Source organism: Myodes glareolus, chromosome 13 (genome assembly GCF_982192425.1).
Source record: "Myodes glareolus chromosome 13, mMyoGla1.1, whole genome shotgun sequence".
In the NCBI taxonomy this organism is placed as follows: Eukaryota; Metazoa; Chordata; class Mammalia; order Rodentia; family Cricetidae; genus Myodes; species Myodes glareolus.
Window position 1 is genome coordinate 10,644,045 of NC_142038.1, and position 21,992 is coordinate 10,666,036.

At 44.7% G+C, this 21,992-nt stretch overlaps 1 protein-coding gene across 1 annotated transcript in view; it reads left to right on the forward strand.

The window, feature by feature from the left end:
• The first annotated feature begins 473 nt into the window (after window positions 1-473).
• The window catches only part of Slc14a2 (solute carrier family 14 member 2), a 50,260-nt gene continuing 28,741 nt past the window's right edge, over window positions 474-21,992 (forward strand). The window contains exons 1-9 of the mRNA XM_085676390.2: window positions 474-647; window positions 2,566-2,746; window positions 3,758-3,947; window positions 9,202-9,330; window positions 13,179-13,371; window positions 18,576-18,723; window positions 19,893-20,027; window positions 20,380-20,429; window positions 20,945-21,119. Coding sequence (XP_085532516.2) covers window positions 474-647; window positions 2,566-2,746; window positions 3,758-3,947; window positions 9,202-9,330; window positions 13,179-13,371; window positions 18,576-18,723; window positions 19,893-20,027; window positions 20,380-20,429; window positions 20,945-21,119 — 1,375 coding nt within the window. The remainder of the gene's footprint in view (window positions 648-2,565; window positions 2,747-3,757; window positions 3,948-9,201; window positions 9,331-13,178; window positions 13,372-18,575; window positions 18,724-19,892; window positions 20,028-20,379; window positions 20,430-20,944; window positions 21,120-21,992) is intronic.

Below are 21,992 nucleotides of genomic sequence, written 5' to 3' on the forward strand. Positions count from 1 at the left end.
ATATATATAATATATATATAAATGATAAAAAGAAAAGAGACATGGCCTACATTCGGGTAAACCTTTACAACACAAAAGGACTTTGTTCTGGACATGGAAGAATAGGAGTATTTTTAAGGTAACAATGTTGTGGATGGAGGGTTAGCCTCAGAATCTTCTGGAAGCACTGGCTATAGGCACACGAAGCCCTACCTGGGTCTGCGGATCTAACTCAATTGATAGAGTGTTTTACTAGCACCCTCAAAACATTGGATCATAATCCTACCATCTCACAGCTCAAAGGGTAGACTCAGGAAGATTTGACCCTTGGCCAAGTTCAAAGCCATCTCAAAATTTATTTATATTCCATTTATGTCGCTGCTCACCCCTCTAGGTCAAATGCAAAGCCTCCTCATGTGACTGCCTGACCTCAGCCAAATCCCCTGTGCCCATCCTCATCCATCTGTCCTTTCTCATGCTCTCTTTCCAGGAAGATGAGTGACCATCCACTGAAGGAGATGTCTGAAAGCAACAGGAGCCCTCTCCTGCCAGGGCCGCTTTCCAGCAGATACAAACTGTATGAGTCAGAACTAAGCAGCCCTACCTGGCCTTCCAGCCCCCAGGATCCACACCCAGCCCTTCCCTTGCTGGAAATGCCTGAGGAAAAGGTGAGAGTGACCCCATCCCCCCGCTAAGATGGTTCTTGAGCAGTCAATCAGAGAGCAAGGGGGTAAAAGATGATTTCAATTCTGGTATATTTCCATATGGATTTTAGGATCGTAGTTTCCATTTCTAAAGGAAAAGAAAAGATGACAAGCTTTGATGGGAATTATATTAAATCTATAGATAAATTTGAGAACTATTTCCATTGTAATAAGACTAAATTTTCCAATCCATGAACATGGGCTATCTTTCTGTCTATTTTGAGGTTTATTTTCTTTTATGGAGTTTTCAATGGGTAGCATTTGCACATTTTTTAATTTATTCACAAATATATTCTACTTTTTATTCTATCATGAATAAAATTATTTTATTAATTTTAATTTTAGATTTTTAAATGTCAGGGCATAAAGATAAATTTGATTTGTAGCTCTATTCTGTAACTTTGCTAAACTTATTCAGACTTCTAATAAGACCTTTGCAGGTACCTTAAGAATTTTCTATACAAAATGCAGGTAGAGATACAATCTATGTTTAACCTTTTTCTTTATGATCTGTTCCGTTTGTCCCCTTTTCTTTCTGGTTTGCTTGTGCTAGAACACAATGTTGAATAGTCACGGCAAGAGCAGACGTCTTTGTTTTGTGCTTGATCTTAGAGAGAAAGAGAGAGATTTCTATTACTCCGGGTCTTTAGTAGATGTCCTTCATCAAACTTAGAAACTTTTAATCTATTCCTAGTTCATTGAGAACCAGCCACATTTCAAATGCTCACTAGGTGCTTGTCTTAAGAACTACCTTATCGAAAAACACGACTTTAAAGAAAGAAGTCTTGGCCAAGCTCTCCACAGGTGCAATTGAGGAGCAGATGAACTGGGCCGAGGGAAATAATCCATCATTATATCTACCAGTCCCCAATGGACTTTAGCATTTACCTCAATTACAAACAATATAAGCCATGAGTGGTAGTCACATTAGTAGTGCCTGAGACTTCGATTCAAGCTGTCACAGGCCAGATTCCCCAGGAGCTGGACTTTGACATAAAGATTTACAAGAAAGAAGTTTCCTGGGCTGTGCCTTGGGGAGCCACACTTACAGATGAGGAAGGGCAGCAGGACTAGGCCACAGGAGAAACTGAGCTATGCAATGGCCATAATAAAGACCATGGTTGCTCTTGTGATGGGCTTTGGATCTGAGATAGCCTGAGACAGCCTGAGCTACAGAACTGCCCTGAGCTGGAGGGAGAAGGTCCCACATACCCACACATCACTGATTTTAAACTTTATAGCCATTAGATAGAATGTTTACCTATGGATCACAAGTATTTTAAATACTATAATCACTGCATTTCAATATAATTTTTTGTACTTATTTAGTTTTAAACATTTCTAACTATTTATTATGGAAAGAGGTCTATAGGCATCATTAAACTGCCAAGAGGAACCCCTTGTCACAAATCATTCAGCAAACCTCTTGTGCAGAGCCTGAAATAGCCCTGGGATGGGCAGGTTCACACTGGGTACAGCAGAGCCTGAAATAGTCCTGGGATGGGCAGGTTCACACTGGGTACAGCAGAGCCTGAAATAGTCCTGGGATGGGCAGGTTCACACTGGGTACAGCTTTAGACACAACTGTAAGTCTCATCTTTTCTCATGACCCCACATCTCGATCAGAATCCCTGACAGTGCCCTCTGTTCCCAAGTTCCCTACCTTCAAAAAGACATCATTTAAAACGGTGTTTGCTAGCACGTGCTCACAATCCCAGCACTCAGGAGACAGAGTGGAGAGGGTTGAGAGCACAAGGCAGCTTACCAGAGCCTTACAGTGAGTTCAAGGACAGCCTGGGCTACCAATGAGACCCTGTCTCAAAGAAAGATCAATACACGAAAGGCATGCCACTTAATAGTTTCTCCTCCCGTTTCCATGAAGGATCTCCGATCACCTGATGAAGACAGCCACATAGTGAAAATCCAAAGACCCAGTGAAAGGAGCAAAAGGAGAGAAAGTGAGGTGCCCCGCAGGGCTTCTGCGGCCCAGGGAGGCTTCAGCTTCTTCCAAACTGTGGGCTATCTCACTGGTGACATGAAGGAATGCCAGAGCTGGCTGAAAGGTAAGCCAGTGTCCAAGGGAGAGCAAGGGGCAGTTCACAGACAGCCTCTCCTCCAGCCTGGCCAACGAAGCTGTTCCCTCTCTCTCTCACACAGCAGGGGCTGACACAGAGAGGAAAAGCTGAGTTGACCCCAGGTGGCCATGAACCCAATTAGCCTGTCCTTCCCTTTTGGAATTAATACTTTTCATTGATTTCAGTCCTTTGCCAGTCATTCATCCTTGTGCAGAACTGATAGAGCAAACAAATTAGTGACATACGAGCCATTGCCCGAATAAACTGCCTGGCCATTCCTCCACTTCTCCCACAGCCATTCATGATGCCTATTATGTGCCAAGAAAAGATCGGCATCTCCCTCTCCCAGCTCCAGGATTCTTTCCTTTTCACCTCTTTCTGAACTTTAATGCTTTAGTAAACACCACACTCTCCCCATCAGTCCCTACCTGCCCCCCACCAGCGTGGTTGCCCTGGAAACCACACCAGAGGAGGCAGAACGCATGTCCCCTCTCCTACACCTGGCTTCGTCTAGGCCCCAATTCAATAATGATTTTCACAGCTGGGCTTTAACAATTTCTTTTTCCAACATCCTTTCTTGAAGCGACCTTCTCTGCTGCTCAGATACCAGCCCTCAACTGAGTCACACAGCACTACACAATGTGGGACCTTGCTTCCCTCCCCACCGCTTCCCTTGGACCAATAAATTTCCCATGGAATGCTCCTGGGGCTCCTTGCCAACCAAGCCAATGGCTGGAACTCCTTTAAATTGGTCTCAGCGTGTTCCCTCGGTTTGTATGGCAAAAACTACCACCCGCTGGAGACCAATTGCTGGGCCACTCAGAGCCTTGGGCTGAGTGCCAAAACCCACTCCCAACTCCTTCACTCTCCCACCACAAGCCAGGCTGAAAGAGGAGAAATACCCTGACTTGTGCATCGCTGTGCACCTCAGTTCCCATGCCAACCAGTAGTCTGATACACAGGCTGTACCCCGCTGGTGACACTGTCTATCTCTTGCAGATAAGCCCCTGGTCCTCCAGTTCCTAGACTGGGTCTTGCGGGGAGCAGCTCAGGTGATGTTTGTCAACAACCCCCTTAGTGGACTCATCATCTTCATAGGGCTCCTGATCCAGAATCCCTGGTGGACAATTGCTGGGGCCCTGGGGACAGTGGTCTCAACCTTAACTGCCCTTGCCTTAAGCCAGGACAGGTAAGTGCTCTCTATGGACCTAGTGCATGGTGCATGGCAGACGGGCGAAATGCATTTTCTGGCCGCCCAGACCTGAATAATCACATAGAAACTATAGTAATTACAACAGTTTGGTTGATGGCTCAGGCATATTTCTAGCTAATTCTCACATCTTAAATTAACCCATTTCAATTAGTCTATGTATTCCCATGTGGCATGGTATTACCTCGTTTTCTACATGTCTTGTTTCCTTGGCGGCCGGCTTGCATCTTGCTTCTTCAGCAGCTACATGGGGTCTGCCTGACTCTGCCTTCTTTCTCCCTGCATTCAGTTAATTTTCCTTCCTATCTATATTCTGCCCTGCCATAGGCCAAAGTAGCTTCTTTATTAACCAATACTAGTAAAACATATTCACAGCATACAGATAGAATCCAACATCATCTCCCTTTTCTGTCTAAACAAAAAGAACGGTTTTAACTTTAATATAGTAAAATTACATATAACAAAACAGGTGTCAAGCAAGAATTACACTTACAATATTTAGTCTATTTGTATCTGGAAAGTTTCACATCTAATTTATCTTTTATCATAACTAGGGAAAACTATAACTGTCTGTCTTCAACTCCATCAAAGACTCCAGAAGGATATAATATTACCTAAGTAAACAGGAAGTGCGTTGTAGGTGACTTCCAAAGCTCTAGAAATGACAGAGACATCTTGCTGCCTGGACAGTTACCCAAAGTTCTTTTTAATTTTGGGGCATCCATCTTCAACCTATAGGCCCATAGTATCTGGCAGACTTTTCAATGAAGCAGGAAATTTGAAAATCTATTCTACCTTATACTGGCAAAGTTCAAAGGGTGATCAGCCACCTAAAACCTCTCTTAGTTACTTTTCTACATGCATGACCAAAAGCAACTTAGGGAAGAAAGGATATGTGTAGTCAACTATCTAGGGAAGTCAGGGCAAGAACCTGGAGGCAGCTGCTGAAGCAGAAGCCATGGAGAAACACTGCTTCCTGGCTTGTTCTCATGGTGGGTTCAACCTGATTTCTTAAACTATCCAGGATCTCCTGCCCAGGGCTAGCAGTGCCTCCAGTGAGCTGAACCCTACAGGCCTGCCTAAAGTCCAATCTTATAGAGGCATTTTCTCAAGTATAATTCCTTCTTCTTGGGAAAGTTTAACTTGTATAAAGTTGACAAATAAATAAATAAACAACCCTGGCAACTGCTCTAATGTCAACTTTGAGCAGGTCACTAGAGATTGCTATGGAATCCACTGTCCTAGCCCAGGACAGCAATAGCATCACATTGAGCTTGGCTATGGAACTTTCTGGAAATACTCCTTCTGAAGGAGATATAAGGGAATACTTAACCTATTGTCTCTCAGGGAGGTTCACAAACTGCTTTTAGGAGGCAAGATTAGTAAGTAATAACAAGATAGCATATGGTGGAGAGCTTGAAGAAAACTGACATCTCCGAGTACTGGGAGGAGTGGAGAGATGCATGGTTTGTGTGGGGGGATGGGAGGGGAAAGGGAGGATGGTATGGGGGGGCATCAAGGATTTGGAGAGACAGAAGCAATAGGAAGGGAACATGCATGGAGGCAGCCTGGCAGGTGGGAAACCAAGTAACACTAACAAATAGCATCTTGTAGAATTTGACTCTCTTAGGACTTTGTTAGATATTTCTCTGACATTCATTCCCCCAAACTTTCCTGATGTTCAGAACCACCTGGGCCATGACTTGAAGAAACACACTTCAACCCCACCCACTTTCCTCCAACCTGTAAATATTCTCATTCAGTGGATCTGATGAAAGGCATTCTTTTGCTGCTGCAATGACTAATTTTTTATTGCACACTTACTGTGTGCTAAGCACATATTTTATTACATTTAGATCTATTATTTGAACACTTACAATTTGTGTTCTTCCAGGATAGGCATATAACTAGCAGGAATGACTAGCAAGAAGCATTGGTCTGTTCAGCTTTATTAAGATCTATGCAAGGAATATGTGTACCAAGAAATAGCATATCCTTCACAGAGGAAACCCCTGATGTGTCTATACCCATCACAACAGCACCGTATTCCGCTGGTGACAGTCACCGGGACCATCCCTCTGCATCTCTTTATCCTCTCTTGCTCTGGCTACAACATGCCTTGAAATGTTTAATCTATCACAAATAGTTTGACTGGGAGCCTTTTGTGCACGGATTTTGGTGCACATTTGCTCTGTTTGGGGAAGAGACTTTTCAGTCTCCCAGGAACTTCTTATGATTTAAGAAATCTGGCTAATACTAGATTTTCCCATATCTCATGCTTTTCAATTTGGGATCTGCAGATCTTGAGCCATCAGTAATTTTTTTTAATTAAACCACTCAGTAAAATACAACAGATTAAAGTTATTGGTGCAGAGTAGAAGTAAATATGAATTTTTTGTTGTATCTGTGGTACGAAAACAAGATCATACTATAAAATAGATTTCTTTACAGTGGGTTTCTCAAGAACAATTTTTACCAGCCTGCATGGATATTTGTGACTCTCAACATCACAACCAGAAGTAGCCAATGAATGAAACAGAGTCTGTATTTTATAATTGAGGGACAAAAGAAGAGCAGATGCAGGGTCCTGCCTAAGTTACTGTGTGGGACTGATAGGACACAGACTTGCCCACACTATAAAGTTCGCTTAGGCTCCAAGCCATGGGGCTGTTGTCATCACACCTGTACAGTGTGGCCCTAGGCTTAGAAGGAAGGCCCAGAAGAGCGGTGGCCAGAGAGCATTAAGCCATCAGCAGATCCTGCTTTCTCTAGACCCTGCTAACCTTTCATATAGTCCACTGAGGTAAATACATCGATCAGCTTGTCTCCAAGAGTCTGTCCCCACACCTCCAAGTGACCTTGAAGGACAGCTCCAATCCTAACAGCAGTGAGGCCACTAGAAGTTGTATTCTTGAGTGTGTAGGTCTGGTGAGCTACTTGATAATATACTCCTATTAAGGTTGAGTGTCTGCTTCAGCCAGTGGGCCTCAGTTCTCTTTCCAATGCACCCACCACTCTATGGGTGGCTGGCATAGAACCCCTTCTTACTGACTGTGCTGCCTAGTTTTATGTCAACTTGACTTAAGCTAACATCATCGGAGAGGGGGGAGCCTCAGTTGAGAAAATGCCTCCATAAAATCAAGTTGTAGCAGGCCTGTAAGGCATTTTCTTAATTAGTAATTGACTTAGCAAGGTCCAGCCCAGGGTGGGTCGTGTCATCCCTGGGCTGGTGGTCCTGGGTTCTATCAGAAAGCAGGCTGAGCAATCCATGGAAAGCAAGCCAGAAAGTAGCCCCTCCCATGGCCTCAGCATCAGCTCCTGCCTCCAGGTTCCTGCCCTGTTTGAGGACCTGCCCTGACTTCCTCTGATGATGAGCTGTGATACAGAAGAGTAAGTTGAATAAACCCGTTCTTTCCAACTTGCTTTTTGGTCATGGTATTCATCACAGCAATAGAAACCCTAACGAAGATATTGTTTTACCAAAATTTGCTGAAATTGACCTTGAGGCCATTCAGCCCATTGCTGTCCTCACTTTGTAACCTCAGACAAGCATGTCCAGCTTAGCGCCATCACTCTTGCCTGTAAGAACCTATGGCTTATGGTAAATGAGCCCAAGTCCCAGTCATATTCCCAGATTCTTCTCTCAACAATAATCCATTGGTAAACTCCCGAACTGGTCAAAGAGTCACTTCATTTATCACTACTTCCACCAGAGGAGGTGCACACTGGGCCACCTCATCCCCCAAAACACTATGATTAGGAATCATCAAACAGAAACCCAAGCCCTGAACGTGACTTCTAAAACCTTATTTAATGTCCCTTTCCTACCAAGAGTTTGCTTAGCACCAGTTTGTCTCTGTAATTTCTACCAACTCTCATTTCCCTGTCTCCTTCCATCATTCCTCCAAGTCTTCCTCCTCCGGGATGACTTCCCAATTAGTCTCCATGAACTATGAACCCTTCCTCTCTGAACAATACACAGCATATGCAAATACTACGCTGGATTGGTCTTTGGTTGTTTCATTTCTGAGTTTTCTCTCTCTGGACAATATGTTCTTTTGATAACCATTTCTTGAGTTCTTTGTTTATTTTGGAGATCAGCCCTCTGTCCAATGTGGGGTGGGTGAAATTCTTTTCCCATTCTGTAGGCTGCCGTTTTGTCTTGTTGAAGTGTCCTTTGCTTTACAGAAGTTTTTCAGTTTCAGGAGGTTCCATTCATCAATTGTTTATCTCAGGGTCTGTGCTGCTGGGGTTATATTTAGGAAGTGGTCTCCTGTGCCAATGCGTTCTAGTTTATTTCCCACTTTCTCTTCTATGAGGCTCAGGGTGGTTGGCTTTATGTTGAGGTCTTTACCCATTTGGAATTGAGTTTTGTGCATGGTGAAGATATGAATCCATTTTCATTCTTCTACATGTTGATATCCAGTTGTGCCAGCACCATTTACTGAATATGCTTTCTTTTAGCCATTTGATATTTTTTGCTTCTTTGTCAAAAATCAAGTGTTTGTAGGTGTGTGGATTGATACCTGGGTCTTCGATTTGGTTCTATTGGTCCTCCTGTCTGTTTTTAATGCCAATACCAGCACTGTAGCTCTGTAGTAGAGTTTGAAATCAGGAATTGCGATGCCTCCAGAAGCTCCTTTATTGGACAGGATTTTTTTTTTTTTTTTGGCTATCCTGGGTTTTTTGCCTTTCCATATGACATAGTTGAGAACCATTCTTTTGAGGTCTGTGAAGAATTTTGCTGGGGTTTTGATGAGCATTATATTGAATCTGTAGATTGCTTTTGATAAGATTGCCATTTTTATAATGTTAATTCTGCCTACCCAAGAGCATGGGAGATCTTTTCATTTCCTAGGGTCTTCTTCAATTTCTTTCTTCAAAGATTTAAAGTTCTTGTCATACAGGTCTTCCACTTGTTTGGTTAGAGTTACTCTGAGATATTTTCTGCTATTTGTGGCTATTGTGAAGGGTGATGCTTCTCTGATTTCTTTCTCAGCCCATTTATCATGTGTGTAAAGGAGGGCTACTGATTTTTTTAGTTAATTTTGTTTTATTTTCTACGTTACGCTGCCAAGTCTCCTTCACTGGGCCATCTACACTTCTAGTCCCCCAGAGTCTCACTTTCCATCTGTGATTAAAGGAATCATCTAAGTTATGCAGACGCTAGAGTTTCGGTGAAAGTGAACATGCACCACCAAATGCTAATCAAAATAACTTCCACCCCACCCAGGTCCACCATCGCCTCTGGACTCCATGGCTACAATGGGATGCTGGTGGGACTGCTGGTGGCCGTGTACTCAGAGAAGTCAGACTTCTACTGGTGGCTTCTGCTTCCTGTGACCTTCGCCTCCATGGCCTGGTGAGGCCCCTCCCTATTTCTGCTCAGAGAGATGCTCACACGGCAGGGATGGGACACAGTGTCTCTCCATAAGCAGACGGCTTTGTCTAGCAAGACACCACGATAATTCATAATAAATTCATGATTTCAGAAGCAATGCAATGGGGTTAAGTGGAGATATGGATTACCGGAGACCCTGTAAAGCAATAAAAGGCCACATGTTTTATTGAGTTGTTAATCTTCCTTCAAAAGTAATACAGGCTGACATTTATTGAATAGTTTGTAAGTACCAGGCACAGTGCTAAGCAAGGTGGGGTTATACTTGTTCCCAGCTTGCATAGAGAAGACTAAGACATAGAGAAAGTAAGTGCCTCATTCCAGGTCAGACAGTCAGAGGTTTTGAGGCTGGCTTTCTGAATCTAGAATCTGCATTATTAAACTCCAGCCTACATGGGAACCACCCACTGTGGGGCCTAACTAAGCTCTCAAATCTGAAAACACACCCGTGATAGAATCAGAATGCCTTCTTGGAAAAGAAGGTCAGGCTGCAAAGCGCAGTCTTTGAGCTGGAACCTTCAGTTGAGAGCTTCCTCAAGAGGGTAGGAGCAGAGGTGAAGAGGTGAACGCAGAGGCTGCTTAGCCATTCACACAGACGATCTTAATTCCGTCTGAATTTGAAGAGGGTCAGAAATGTGTCCAAATGGCCCGAAAGCAGGCGGCGGCTGCGTGAGCCTATGTCTCCAACTTTTCATGTGACACGTCTATACCGCCCTGCTCTCAACCCCTCTCAGACATGGTGATTTATTCCTGGTCGCAGCAATAAATCAGATGTAGTGATTTATTTTTAACATCTCCAAGAAGTAAATGTCTTTCTTAGGTTTCAAAGTCTGGAGTTACTAAAACCAGTTAGTTCAATTTAGCTTAAGTACTGTTTCATTGCTTTTCAGTGGCGCTCGCAAATAAATTACTGCATTAGGCATTCTGGGGGATTTATTTTTCTTCTTGGGGTTTCTATCTTCCTTGATGCACTAGAACAAAAGATAAGATGGTCATTTCTGTAGGGGGTTTTCTTAATGCTCCCCACATGTTCTCCAGTGAGGAGCAGAGCTCACATTCATTTGCATGCATTTGTTTTAAAACTACATAGATTCAAGCCCTCAATACAGCCCCTCCACCATATGGCACTGGGTAGCTGCTTAGACTTCAATGCCCCCAACCCCCATTTCCCAAATTAAAAGGCAGAAAACACTGACTCCTGCTCTGGGTGGAACTCTGAACCACCTTCTACTCTGGTGTGTTCATTAATCCATTCATGCAGCCCTTGGAATTCAGTTCTTTTAGCCTGGGGATCATAGCGCTATTTTCAAGATTCATCCAATAATCTGAGTGCCTGAGACTATTCACTGAGCACAGGGACTATTGATGAGTTTGAATAAGGAGGACCCTCTACTCTCTTGGGTTTATGTTTTTTTCTTTATTAACTAGTTTATAGGAGGAAAACCTATAAACTAGCAAATAAAACTCATTCATGATGTGTTTAGTGCTTTGAGAAAAGCAAGAGTGACCCCAGACACGGACAGTCAGGGAAAGACACATTGCAGATGGGAAGTTTGGCTCACCGCTTATATGACAGGAAGGCACATACCAACTAAAGGTCTAGGTCAAGGATGCCTCAGATAAAAGACTCCAAATGGAGAATGGGTTACTTCCAAGAAATAGAGGCAAGACCAGAGAGACTGAGGCCCTGAGAGGAATGGAGATGTGGCAGGGGGTAAAAGGAGAGTAGATTACGTGGGTCCCTAGCACAATATGCATCCAATAAATATTCCGGCTTTTATTACATCTGTGATAAAAATGGAACAGTTACAAGGTCTGAATTAGAGCAATGATGCAAACTCAAAGCTAAATAAGCTTCACCACCTACAAAGTGGAGAATGGATTTAGACAGAGCAAGAATGGTTTCATAATCATAATAATTTGCTAAAAAGATCCGCAGAGACAGGAATGCTTGAACTAGAGTGAGGTCCATGAATATTGTCAGAAAAGACTGGGTTTCTGGTTTCTTTAAGGAAGACAAAGGCAACAAGACTTCCAAAGAAGATGGTAATAGGAAAAAATTCAGGGGAGAATATCCAATACACAATTGTAATTTGCTTGACTATATGGGTCATGGAAATGTCTAAGAGCAAAACAGGGAGACAGAAGCAAACTTCTTTCTGGACACAGAGTGTGTTCGACTTCCAAGCAGAGGTGTTGAGACACCAACTAGACATACAAATCTAGATGCTAATAACAAAGTCAAATTTGAAAGGCAGAAGCACATAGAAGGTGTTTCATCTAGGGGACTAAAGAATACCACCCAAAGGAGAAGATGGGAGAAAGAAAGGATCCGAGTCAGAACCAAGGAATCTTCCGATAATTGGCTGCCTGGCAGGAAAGAGGGAATGTCATGGAAGGGAACTTGAGAAGGAGTAAGCAGGCAGCAGTCTAAGAGAGCTCAATGCCGTGGTAGCCCACACAGAAAGTATTTCCATACAGCGCAAGATTCCAACTTCAAATTAAGAGAAAGGAGGGGATGGTGAACTCGCCAAGTGAGATGTCATTTGATGAACCTGATGAGAGCCATGTCTGTGCTGTAATTGAGAACACACACCTGACTGGATGGGGTGCAGGGACAATAGGAGCAGGGCAGCTTGGATAACAGGGCAGCCGGTCTGAGGAACGCTGCTGTGGAACAACAGGCTTGGGAAGGAGTGGGTGCCGAGTTAAAGGAAGAGAACATTTGGAGGAGACACCACTTAACTGTACCTACCATAGCCTGACAGAATGTTACAGAAACTGTCACAAGAGTGAAGCCCTTGAGACAAATCCAAACCAAAGAGCAGGGGAAGGGGCTAATCTGACGAAGGAGTAGGGACACTTCCATCAGATGTGGGAGGCAGAGAGGCAATGTGGGGCAAAGCTGGCAGGGCGTGGGTTTCTATGGTCGAGAAAATGAACTATTTCCCATCCCATCTCTTTTTTATGAAGTAAATAAAACTTTGCGGTTGACCCAGACAGAAAGGGATGCAGACAGTAAGAATTCAAAGAGAAAAGCAAACACGAGGCAGCTCTCAGTGTGTTCGAGTTAGTTCAGGCAGGCCCGACTGCCCACGTGAGAGCCGTGCCTCTAATTAAAGACAGGCGGTACAACCAGGTCACAGAGCTGTCTTTTCCAGCTGCCTCTGAGCTGAGAGATGTGTAGGGTATCAGCAGTGGCTAATCCCTTCCAGGCAAGGCTGAAGCTGGGAGAAATTCATTTCTGAGCATTGCTTACTTAGTCTCTGCTTTATAAGAGCCTGGATTTGCATTCAGCTCCATCCGTGTCCAAGATCCATGCTCTTTCCCAGGAATAGGCCAGAGGCCAAGAAGGCAGAGTAAGCAAACAACTCAAGATTTTGTTTTGTCTAGCAGTCCCCAGAGCGGCTCCCGGAGTCCAATCCTGCTCATTGCCTACATGTCCTAGTATCGTCCATCTACAAGGACAGACCCAAAAAATGCTGTCACCGCCCCAGGCAACAGCTGGTACACATCTGGATGAGCCAGAGGCAATAATGGCATTTTACAGAGGTCATGTTTCATTTGGTTTCCTCAGTTGAGGAAACAAAGACGTATTTAAACCACTTCCCAAGGTATTCCATTCAAAGTATTGTGTTTTTATCTTGCTTTCTCAAACTGAGAACCTTATTCCCAATCCTAGCTCAGCGAACCACCAGAATCCCAAAGGAAGCTCGAAGATGGAGATGTTAGATGGTCCAATGGCCAGAGGTAAGACAGAGTCAGATTAAGGGTAATCAGGGTGATGAATGCTTTCTCTCTTCTCCCTGCAGCCCAGTTATTTCCAGTGCCTTGAGTAGCATCTTCACCAAGTGGGATGTGCCAGTCTTCACGCTGCCCTTCAATATTGTCTTAACTCTGTACCTGGCAGCTACAGGCCACTACAACCTCTTCTTCCCCACAACGCTTGTCGAGCCTGTGTCTTCCGTTCCCAATATCTCCTGGACAGAGATTGAAATGCCTTTGGTAAGTTACGCCAAGTGAGATGTCATTTGATGAACCTGATGAGAGCCATGTCTGTCTAAAACAATGAGTCTAAAACACTGGGCTGTACCGTGGACCCTTTCAGTTGCCAGGTGATGTGTTAGCCAAGTTCCATCCTTTATTAGAAAGCAAATGGGGTTGGTCATGATGATGCATATTTTTAATTCTAGCATTCAGAGGGGGGAGAGGCAGGTGGGTCTCTATGAGTTTGAGTCTACATAGGGCTCTCTAGGCCAATTAGGACTACATAATGAGAACCTGTCTCAAAAAAAAAAAGAGGAAGCAAGGAAGAAGAAGGAAGAAAGGAAAGAAGGAAGGGAAGGAAGGAAGGAAGGAAAGAAAGAAACCAGATGATGGCCTCAGCATAGACAGGAATGCCCTGCAGCCACGTCCATACATTTAGCAAGTCTCTACTAGACATCTAGCTCATGCCTGAAATTTTCAGATTCCAAGAACATACCTGAAAGAACCCAATTATGAGACCTACATTCTAGACAAGAAAAGAGACAACTTAGCCATGAACTGTGTGAAGTTGGCAATGTAAGGTTGCTGTGGCTGAATGAAAAGCATTAGATGAGACAGCCAATTTGATAAAGAAATAAGACTAACACAAATACTTTTAAATAGTATTTAATTAGTTATTACCTGTAGAAGACAGGATGGATTTTTTTTTTTAACCTTACTCTCTGTATCAATGATTCTCAAGCAAAGGGTAATTTTACTCCTCGGGAACCTTAGTCAATGTCTAGAAATGTGTTTCACTGTCAAGCATGACCAGTGGTTAGTTTGGCTTGGTTTGTAGAATACATGACAAGCGTATATGAAGCCCTGGGTTCAGTCCTCGGCACCATATAAAGCTAGTGCAGAGGCACATGGTTGTAATCCAACACTTGAAGATGGAGGCAAAATGAGCAGGTCATCCTCAACACCATATCAACCTTGAGGCCAGCCTGGATTCCATGTTTTTAAAAAGAGGATGGAAGGGAAGAAGGAGAGAAGGAGGGAGACTAAGAAGTGAATACTAGACCAGTGAGCTAGTTTAGCAGGGGAAAATGGTTGTCATGCACATCTGATAATCTAAGCTCCTATGAGTTCAGCCCTCAAAACACATACTGGGAGGAAATAACCAAATTCCAATGCTTGCTTTCCTCTGACCTTCACACATGTGCTGTGGCGTGCGCACACACACACACACACACAATGATAACAATAGAATAGAGAATGCTACTGGCATCCAGTGAGTAGAATCCAGGGATACTATTAAAGATCCTACAGTGCACAGAACAGTCGCCGCTCCCCCAACAAAGAATTAGATAAACTGGGATGTCAGTAGAGCCAGAGGGTTTTCTTTATAACCAGCTTACAAATGTGCATGCTCATTGACTTTCCTGATGTCTGCACATAAGGACATAAGAACATGATAAAAATCTACCGTAAGAGTCTAAAAGTATTTAAAATTATAAAACCTTAGCCTTGTCACCAAACATAGAAATAGGCACCAGCTAGTACTTTTGTATCATGTATAATACTTTAATGTTGAATAAATACAAGCTGATTATAATTATGTATCAACACTATCCTAAACCCTTATTATATTAACTCATTCTACCCTACAGGAATTACAGGGTGATACCTGATCAAGTATTTTACCATTACTTCCAATTTACAAATGGAAGTAAATTACTTCAAATTTACTGAGGCACAGAGGCAGCTGTCCAAGGTCGACCTGCAACTAGCACCTAGCATAATACCTAGGCAGGTGTTGCACAATCCTAACTTTGAACCACCAGCCCATACTCCAGGCTGGATGTGTGTCCTTGGCCTGGGGCAATCATATGCCAAAACTTCCTGCTTCCCAATGTGCCACAAGTTGGGGCAATCATATGATAAAATTCACTGCTTCCCAGAAGGGTCTGCCTAGCACCAGATCCCTTTAGGTATAGACTTGCTCCACCCTGGCCTTGAAAATCCATCTCCCTTTATATATGACCCACACTTCTAGCTCTGCTTCCTAGGGTACCTCAGATTTGCCTCTGTCATAGTTTTTTCAGGGTCTGAAAATAACCCAAGCCCTCAGATAGAAGCAGGTTTGACTTCTGGGTCCTCGCCATCCAGCCACAGCTGCTGTGGTTTTCTGCTGGTGCTCAGCTCCATCACTCCTGGGTCTTCCAGGGACCGTCACACAAAACCCTGCCTTTACAGAAAGGCCCAGCTCCAGAGGCAAAAGGAAAAGGAAAAGGAGCAGGAAGAAAAACTAGACCCATTGTCAATGTTCAGCCATCTGACCGGCAAGGGGAACACACACACACTCACACACACGTGAGTGTACACACACATGTCTGTTAGCCCCAGGCTCATGGTGGCACAAGCTAGAGAGTAATGATAACCAAGGAAGGCCTCAGCCCACATGCAAAGCCAGACACCTCAGTGCTGTGGTAGCCAGTGTGGTATGGGTCACAGAGAAAAGAAGCCTGCCTGCACACAGCAAACGATTGAACACAAATCTGGGTATCTCGACGTCCAAGTTCACCCTCTCACCTGCCAAAATCTACTCTTGACAACCAGCAAATCCCCCCTACACACACACACACACACACACACACACACACACACCATCTTGAAAAGTCAATTCCATTTTGCTTTGACCCTGCAAAGAGGACGAGCTTCCTCTTTGGCTAAGCAGCCCGTGGAACCACAAGAGGAAGGTGGGTGCTCGGTAAATTTCCACTGTCCACCTGACTGCCCTTTACCTCGGGTGTCTGCTGTAGCAGGGAGCGGCATGGGGCCGCAGGGAGTGGTAGCAGTGTGCAGTTCCCAGGCCAAAACACGGATCCCCGCAGCTGAGGTGCTTCGTTCCGAACCCAGGCTCTGTCCCAGGACACCATTCCCTCAGCCCTCTCATTCTTGACTGCGTAGGCTTACAACCTGTGTTCCCAGACAGAAACGTGGAAGCTGGGCTCAGCAGTCCACCTTCTTCAGATGCGGCTATGTCATCAGACATCCGCTGACACTTCCAGTTCACATCTTCCGGGTCCTTGGAAATAAGACTGGACCCCAGGCCCACCCCACCATCCCTTCCAGATGCTTGTGACAAAGTGCAGTTGTGAAAAGCCTCTCATTAGGAAACAAGAGATTCCAACACTTGAAAGTTCTCTATGAGAACCTTTTTTACTCCCTAAAGAAATCAGATGTTCTAAAACCAAATCCTGTAGCTGATGACAAATCCCCAAGAAGGACAAAGCAATTGCCCACATCTGCAGCGGGTGATCTATGAATCCAGTAGAAACCAAACTGCTGCTTGGGATATTCGCTTGCAGCCAGGGAAGCCCACTAACATGTTGTTGGATGCCCTAGGCTAGCTTTATTGCTTAAAGCTCCCCCGGGTGCCAATGGACACAAAGTTTGAGAATCACTAGGCAATCAGTGTATGGTTATTAAACACCTGTTGTATGCTCAGCCACAAAGGGCTCTGGTCTCTTGGACTCATACAACCTAATACAGAAAAGAACTATAGAATCTTTTTTCTTCTCTTTCCTATCGAAAATAGGAATTTTTTTTCCTCACATACTATATCCTTATTATGGTTTCTGCTTCCTCTGCTCCTCCCAGTCCCCCCCCACCTCCCCTTCTATCCTGATCCATTCCATTTCTGTCTCTCATTAGAAAACAAGCAGGCTCTTAGGAGATAATAATAAATAAAATATTAGATAAAACAAACACATCCAAATGGAACAAAACAAACAGAAGGAAAGAACTCAAGAAGAGGCACAAGAATTGGACCCACTTAGGAATCCCATAAATACACTAATGTGGAAGTCATAATATGTGCACAGAGGACCTGAGGCAGACCCTACAGGCCCTTGGCGTGCTGCCTCAGACTCTGTGAGTTCATACGAGCTCCGTGGTTCTGTGGACTACAGCTTGGTTATTGACTTAACAGCTAATAGCCACATATAAACAAATACATGCCGTATTTGTCTTTCTGGGTCTGAGATACTTCGCTCAGGATGATTTTTTTCTATTTTCACCCATTTACCTGAGAATTTAATGGTTTCAGTTTTTTTAATGGCTAAGCAATACTCCATTGTGTAAATGTACCACATTTTTTTATCCGGTCTTCTGTTGAGGGACATCTAAGTTGTTTCCATTTTTGGCTATTATAAATAGAGTAGCAATGAACATAGTCAAGCAAGCTTCTCTGTGGTAGGATGAAGCATCCTTTGGGAATATGCCCAAGAGTGGTGCAGCTGGATCTTGAGGTAGATCCATTCCCATCTTCCTGATCAATCACTACACTGATTTTGGTAGGGCTGTACAAGTTAGCATTCCCACCAGCAATAGATGAGTGTCCCCTTATTCCACACCTTCACCAGCATGAGCTGTCACTAAAACTACAGAATTATTCTAATTATTTAGATGTATTCATCTTATATGTGTGAGTGTTTTACCTGCATATATGTGTATGAACCACAAGCATGTCTAGTGTCTATGGAGTTCAAAAGAGGGTACTGGATCCCATGGAATAGGAATTATAGACAGCAGTGAACATTATGTGTGTCCTGAAAACAAAACTCAGGTCCTCTACAAGAGCAACAAATACTCTTAGCTACTGAGCCATCTCTCCGGCACCCTAGGATTTTAAATTTGCAAGGTCACTAGCTAGGCCAAGCTCCCTCAAACAAGACAAGCCAATAGTGTCTTAAAAAGGCCTTAGACTAGGAGTCAGCTCCAGAGGCTCTGCACCCACACTCATTTCTCAAATCATCTGTGAGAACAGCCTAGAATACTTGCAAAATTTCCAGAATATTTCTAGGACTTCCAGAAGTCTATAGGAAATACCCTGGTGCCTTATACCCTGGTGGCAATCTAGGAAGAAAGTGCATTCTGGCCCCCTCCAAGTTCCTCCCCTCAGAGTAAAAGCCATGTGTTGCACAGAAGCAGTCATGCCCAACACTGTTAGGGGCTCCACCTGACTGCATGATGGATGCTGAATGCCTGGTAGGTGGTGGAGTGAGGAAGTATTCGTTCCAGCTTGTGCCTTCCTTCCCCCATTCTCTCTCACGCTGGAGGGCCCAGCCATCCTTCTGTTCCCCTTCACTACCCACCAGCCTGGTTTGGGCCCTGATGCCTGGATTTTGCATTATCTGCCCCCCTCTTCAGTGACCTGTGTTCTGTTGACTTTGCAGCTGTTACAAACCATCCCTGTTGGGGTCGGCCAGGTCTACGGCTGTGACAACCCATGGACAGGTGGCATGATCCTGGTGGCCCTGTTTATCTCCTCCCCACTCATCTGCTTGCACGCAGCCATAGGGTCCATCGTGGGGCTGCTAGCAGGTAAGACAGAACCCCAATTCTGTAGGGAGATCTCTAGGGTTGTTACCCTCGCCCACTTTCCTCAGCACACAGCAACCATCCCAGACTTGTCTTCACTTGAGTTTAAACACTGTCGGGGGTAGGGTGTCTATTTTTCTCTTCCTTGAGCCTCCTCCAGAGAGAGCAGATTAAAGTTAACAGAACATGTGGAGAAATGCAAAGGCCCTCAGTATAGAGTCCAGCTGCTGAGGGAGCTGGAGGAGGGGAGCAGTGGTGGCCCAAGCTGGGATGCGCGTGGTCCAGCACTTGGAAGTTTCGGGCAAGCTAAAAGGAAAGCGTCCCTAAAATTGGACTGGCATTTCTGAAGTGTAATTCCATATTCCTACACATATGTGTATGTATGCACACACATTTAAATATGGATATGCTCTTTCCCACAATAGAGTCAGAAAATGGGGTAGGGGACCCTGGGAGTAAAGGACTATTTTTGAATTATTCTAATGTTTTGCCAAGACCTTTGGGAACAGAACTTTCCAAAAAAGAATTGTAATTGGAAATCATTTTAAATTCATCAAAATTGCAAAGCGGCAACGCAAGAAGCCTCACTCTTTACCCAGATTTCCCTGCTGTTCCCACCGGCCCCTGAGGCTCTGACATGCAGAGCTCTGTCTATGGCCATCTATGTGTCTCTGAACTTATTCCAAACCCTCTGAAATTGAATTGAAACTGCTGATGATGCAGCTGCTTGGACTGAAGGTGGGCACTAATGTCCCTTCCTAGGCTGCTCCTTATCCCCGATGCCATCACACACACGTGCACACACAGGCACTCTCTCTCTCTCTCTCTCTCTCTCACACACACACACACACACACACGCGCGCGCGCGCATGCACTAATGCATGCATGCATACCCACACACATACATGCATGCATGCACAAACACACCTGTGTGTACATATGCATATACATGCACACAGGCACACTTCTGCACACCACTGTGTGAACCCAGGACTCCCTTACTGTTTGATTGCCTGTGATTACCGGCCATTTACAGAGACCCCTTTGATAAGCAGAGCTGTAGGTCTATGGTGAATGACAGGAGAGGCCATCTGGAGGCCTGGCAGCAGCCATGGGAAGACCTTTCTTCTGTGGCCCAAAGTTACCCAGAAATACCACACCTTCTTTCATAGCGCTGACTGTGGCCACACCCTTTGAGACGATCTACATGGGCCTTTGGAGCTACAACTGTGTCCTCTCCTGTATCGCTATCGGAGGCATGTTCTACGCCCTCACCTGGCAGACACACGTGCTGGCACTTGTCTGTGGTAGGTTTTTAAGGAAGTGACAACCAAGCCCCTCTGTCTGGTCTTCTATTGGTTGTATGTCTGTGCTAACTTGTTAGAATTGGTGGAGACAAGATGAGAAGGGACTATCAACCCTATGAAAAGTCATGATGAAAGTGGAGAGAGGATCAAAGGATATGTAAGCTCCAACTTCTAACCTCAGAGAATGCATAGTCGGGAGAAATAGCTGCAAAGTAAAGACTAGCATCCAGTAAATGCTGGCATTGGCCGCCAGGGTTGTAGCAAAGCCAGCTCTGCATCTGGACCATCCTGGTTTACTAGGCAGTGACTGAAAGATAAGGATGCTGACTCTGCTGGTCTTGTTCCTCCACAGCCCTGTTCTGCGCATATATGGGGGCGGCCATCTCCAACATGATGGCAGTGGTAAGTCTGGGCTAGCTGGATACCTGCCTAAAGTTTTCCTCCCCGTCAGAACTTCTGGGCACTTGGGGGCTTAGAGAAGACTGGAATGGTATAGGGTTAATAGAATCTGGTCCTTTACCCGGTGTGTGTGTCAAGGTTTATCCATGATGCATCCAAAAGAGAACTCTTTACATGTAGTTCTACAGTTTGTGTGTGTGTGTGTGTGTGTGTGTGTGTGTGTGTGTGTGTGTGTCTATGTTTATGTGTTGAAAGTGCAATGGAGAACAGGGACAGACAGACAGCACTCTAAGGCTGGGAGTCAGAACCATTCAGGCCCAGCATTAAAAGATTCTGAGTTTACCCAAAGAGAGCAACACCTCAAATTCTTTGACCAGCTCCTCTACCACTGAGTCCAGAAACACTAATGCTTCACGAGCCAGAAGGCAGGGCTCCCCATGCTCATATCCATCTCCCCAGGTTTCTGGCCCAACACAGGAGCCTGGAAACATTCTTCTATCTCCTGTTTCAATTTGCAGGTTGGTGTGCCCCCAGGTACCTGGGCCTTCTGTCTCTCCACACTCATCTTCCTTCTCCTGACGAGCAACAACCCTGGCATCTACAAGCTCCCGCTCAGCAAAGTCACCTACCCAGAGGCCAACCGCATCTACTTCCTGACCCTAAAGAGCAATGAAGAAGAGAAGTCCCCCAATGGTGACTAGCCCAGCTCCAAGCGAAAACACGCTTGCCTGCTTCGCTGTGCTCTCAACTCTGGGCCAATCAACTTAGCCCACTTTCTTTGCCTCTCCTTGCACCTGCAGCAAATCAAACACACCTGGCCCTCAGTAACCCTGAAGCTGATTTGCTCCCTCTGCCCAGATCTTTATAACTACCCATGGTGCAGCCTTAAAGGGAGCTGGGATGCCCTTGCTGGAGTTGGAAGTGAGGAGTCTGGTTTACATGTTGTTGGCATAAAACAAAAACATTGCTTAGTCTTTGGAGAGGAGAGGTGGGAGAGAATGCTGGCATGTCTGAAACAATAGATGTTATAGAACTGGCCCTGCGGAGTGGTTCCTAGACAGGCAGAGCAGAGACACGTGAGGACATGTGGCAAGAAGTAAAGGTGCCTTAGTTTAGAGTTGGGGTTGATGGGCACAAAGAGCTTCCCACAGAAGAGGACTTTCGTGGTCATAAAATAGTCAAAACATGGAAAGCTGGAGCCCTGGTAATATGTATAAGGCATCTTGAACCTCCAAGTTTTCCCAGCCGCTAGCAGTTAGACAGTTTCCCTGGCACTTGAGATATAAGCCTATTTCTTCACCATGTAAAACCAGAATACCTAATAACTAATCCTAAATGCTCCACCTTTCCCAGCCTGAGACCCTAAAGCCTGTAGAGCCCTTCTCTCTCCCCCTACCTAATGCTCACTTCTGAAATACTGGTGTTTGGGGCTATTTATCATTTTTAATAACATGCCTCTTTTTTTGGCTAGAATCCTAGTCAGGCCCATGTCATGCCTGTCCCTTTGAGTTCCCTGCCAATCCCAAACGTTGACTTCTGATCATTCCTTGTGCCTATTTTCACCAT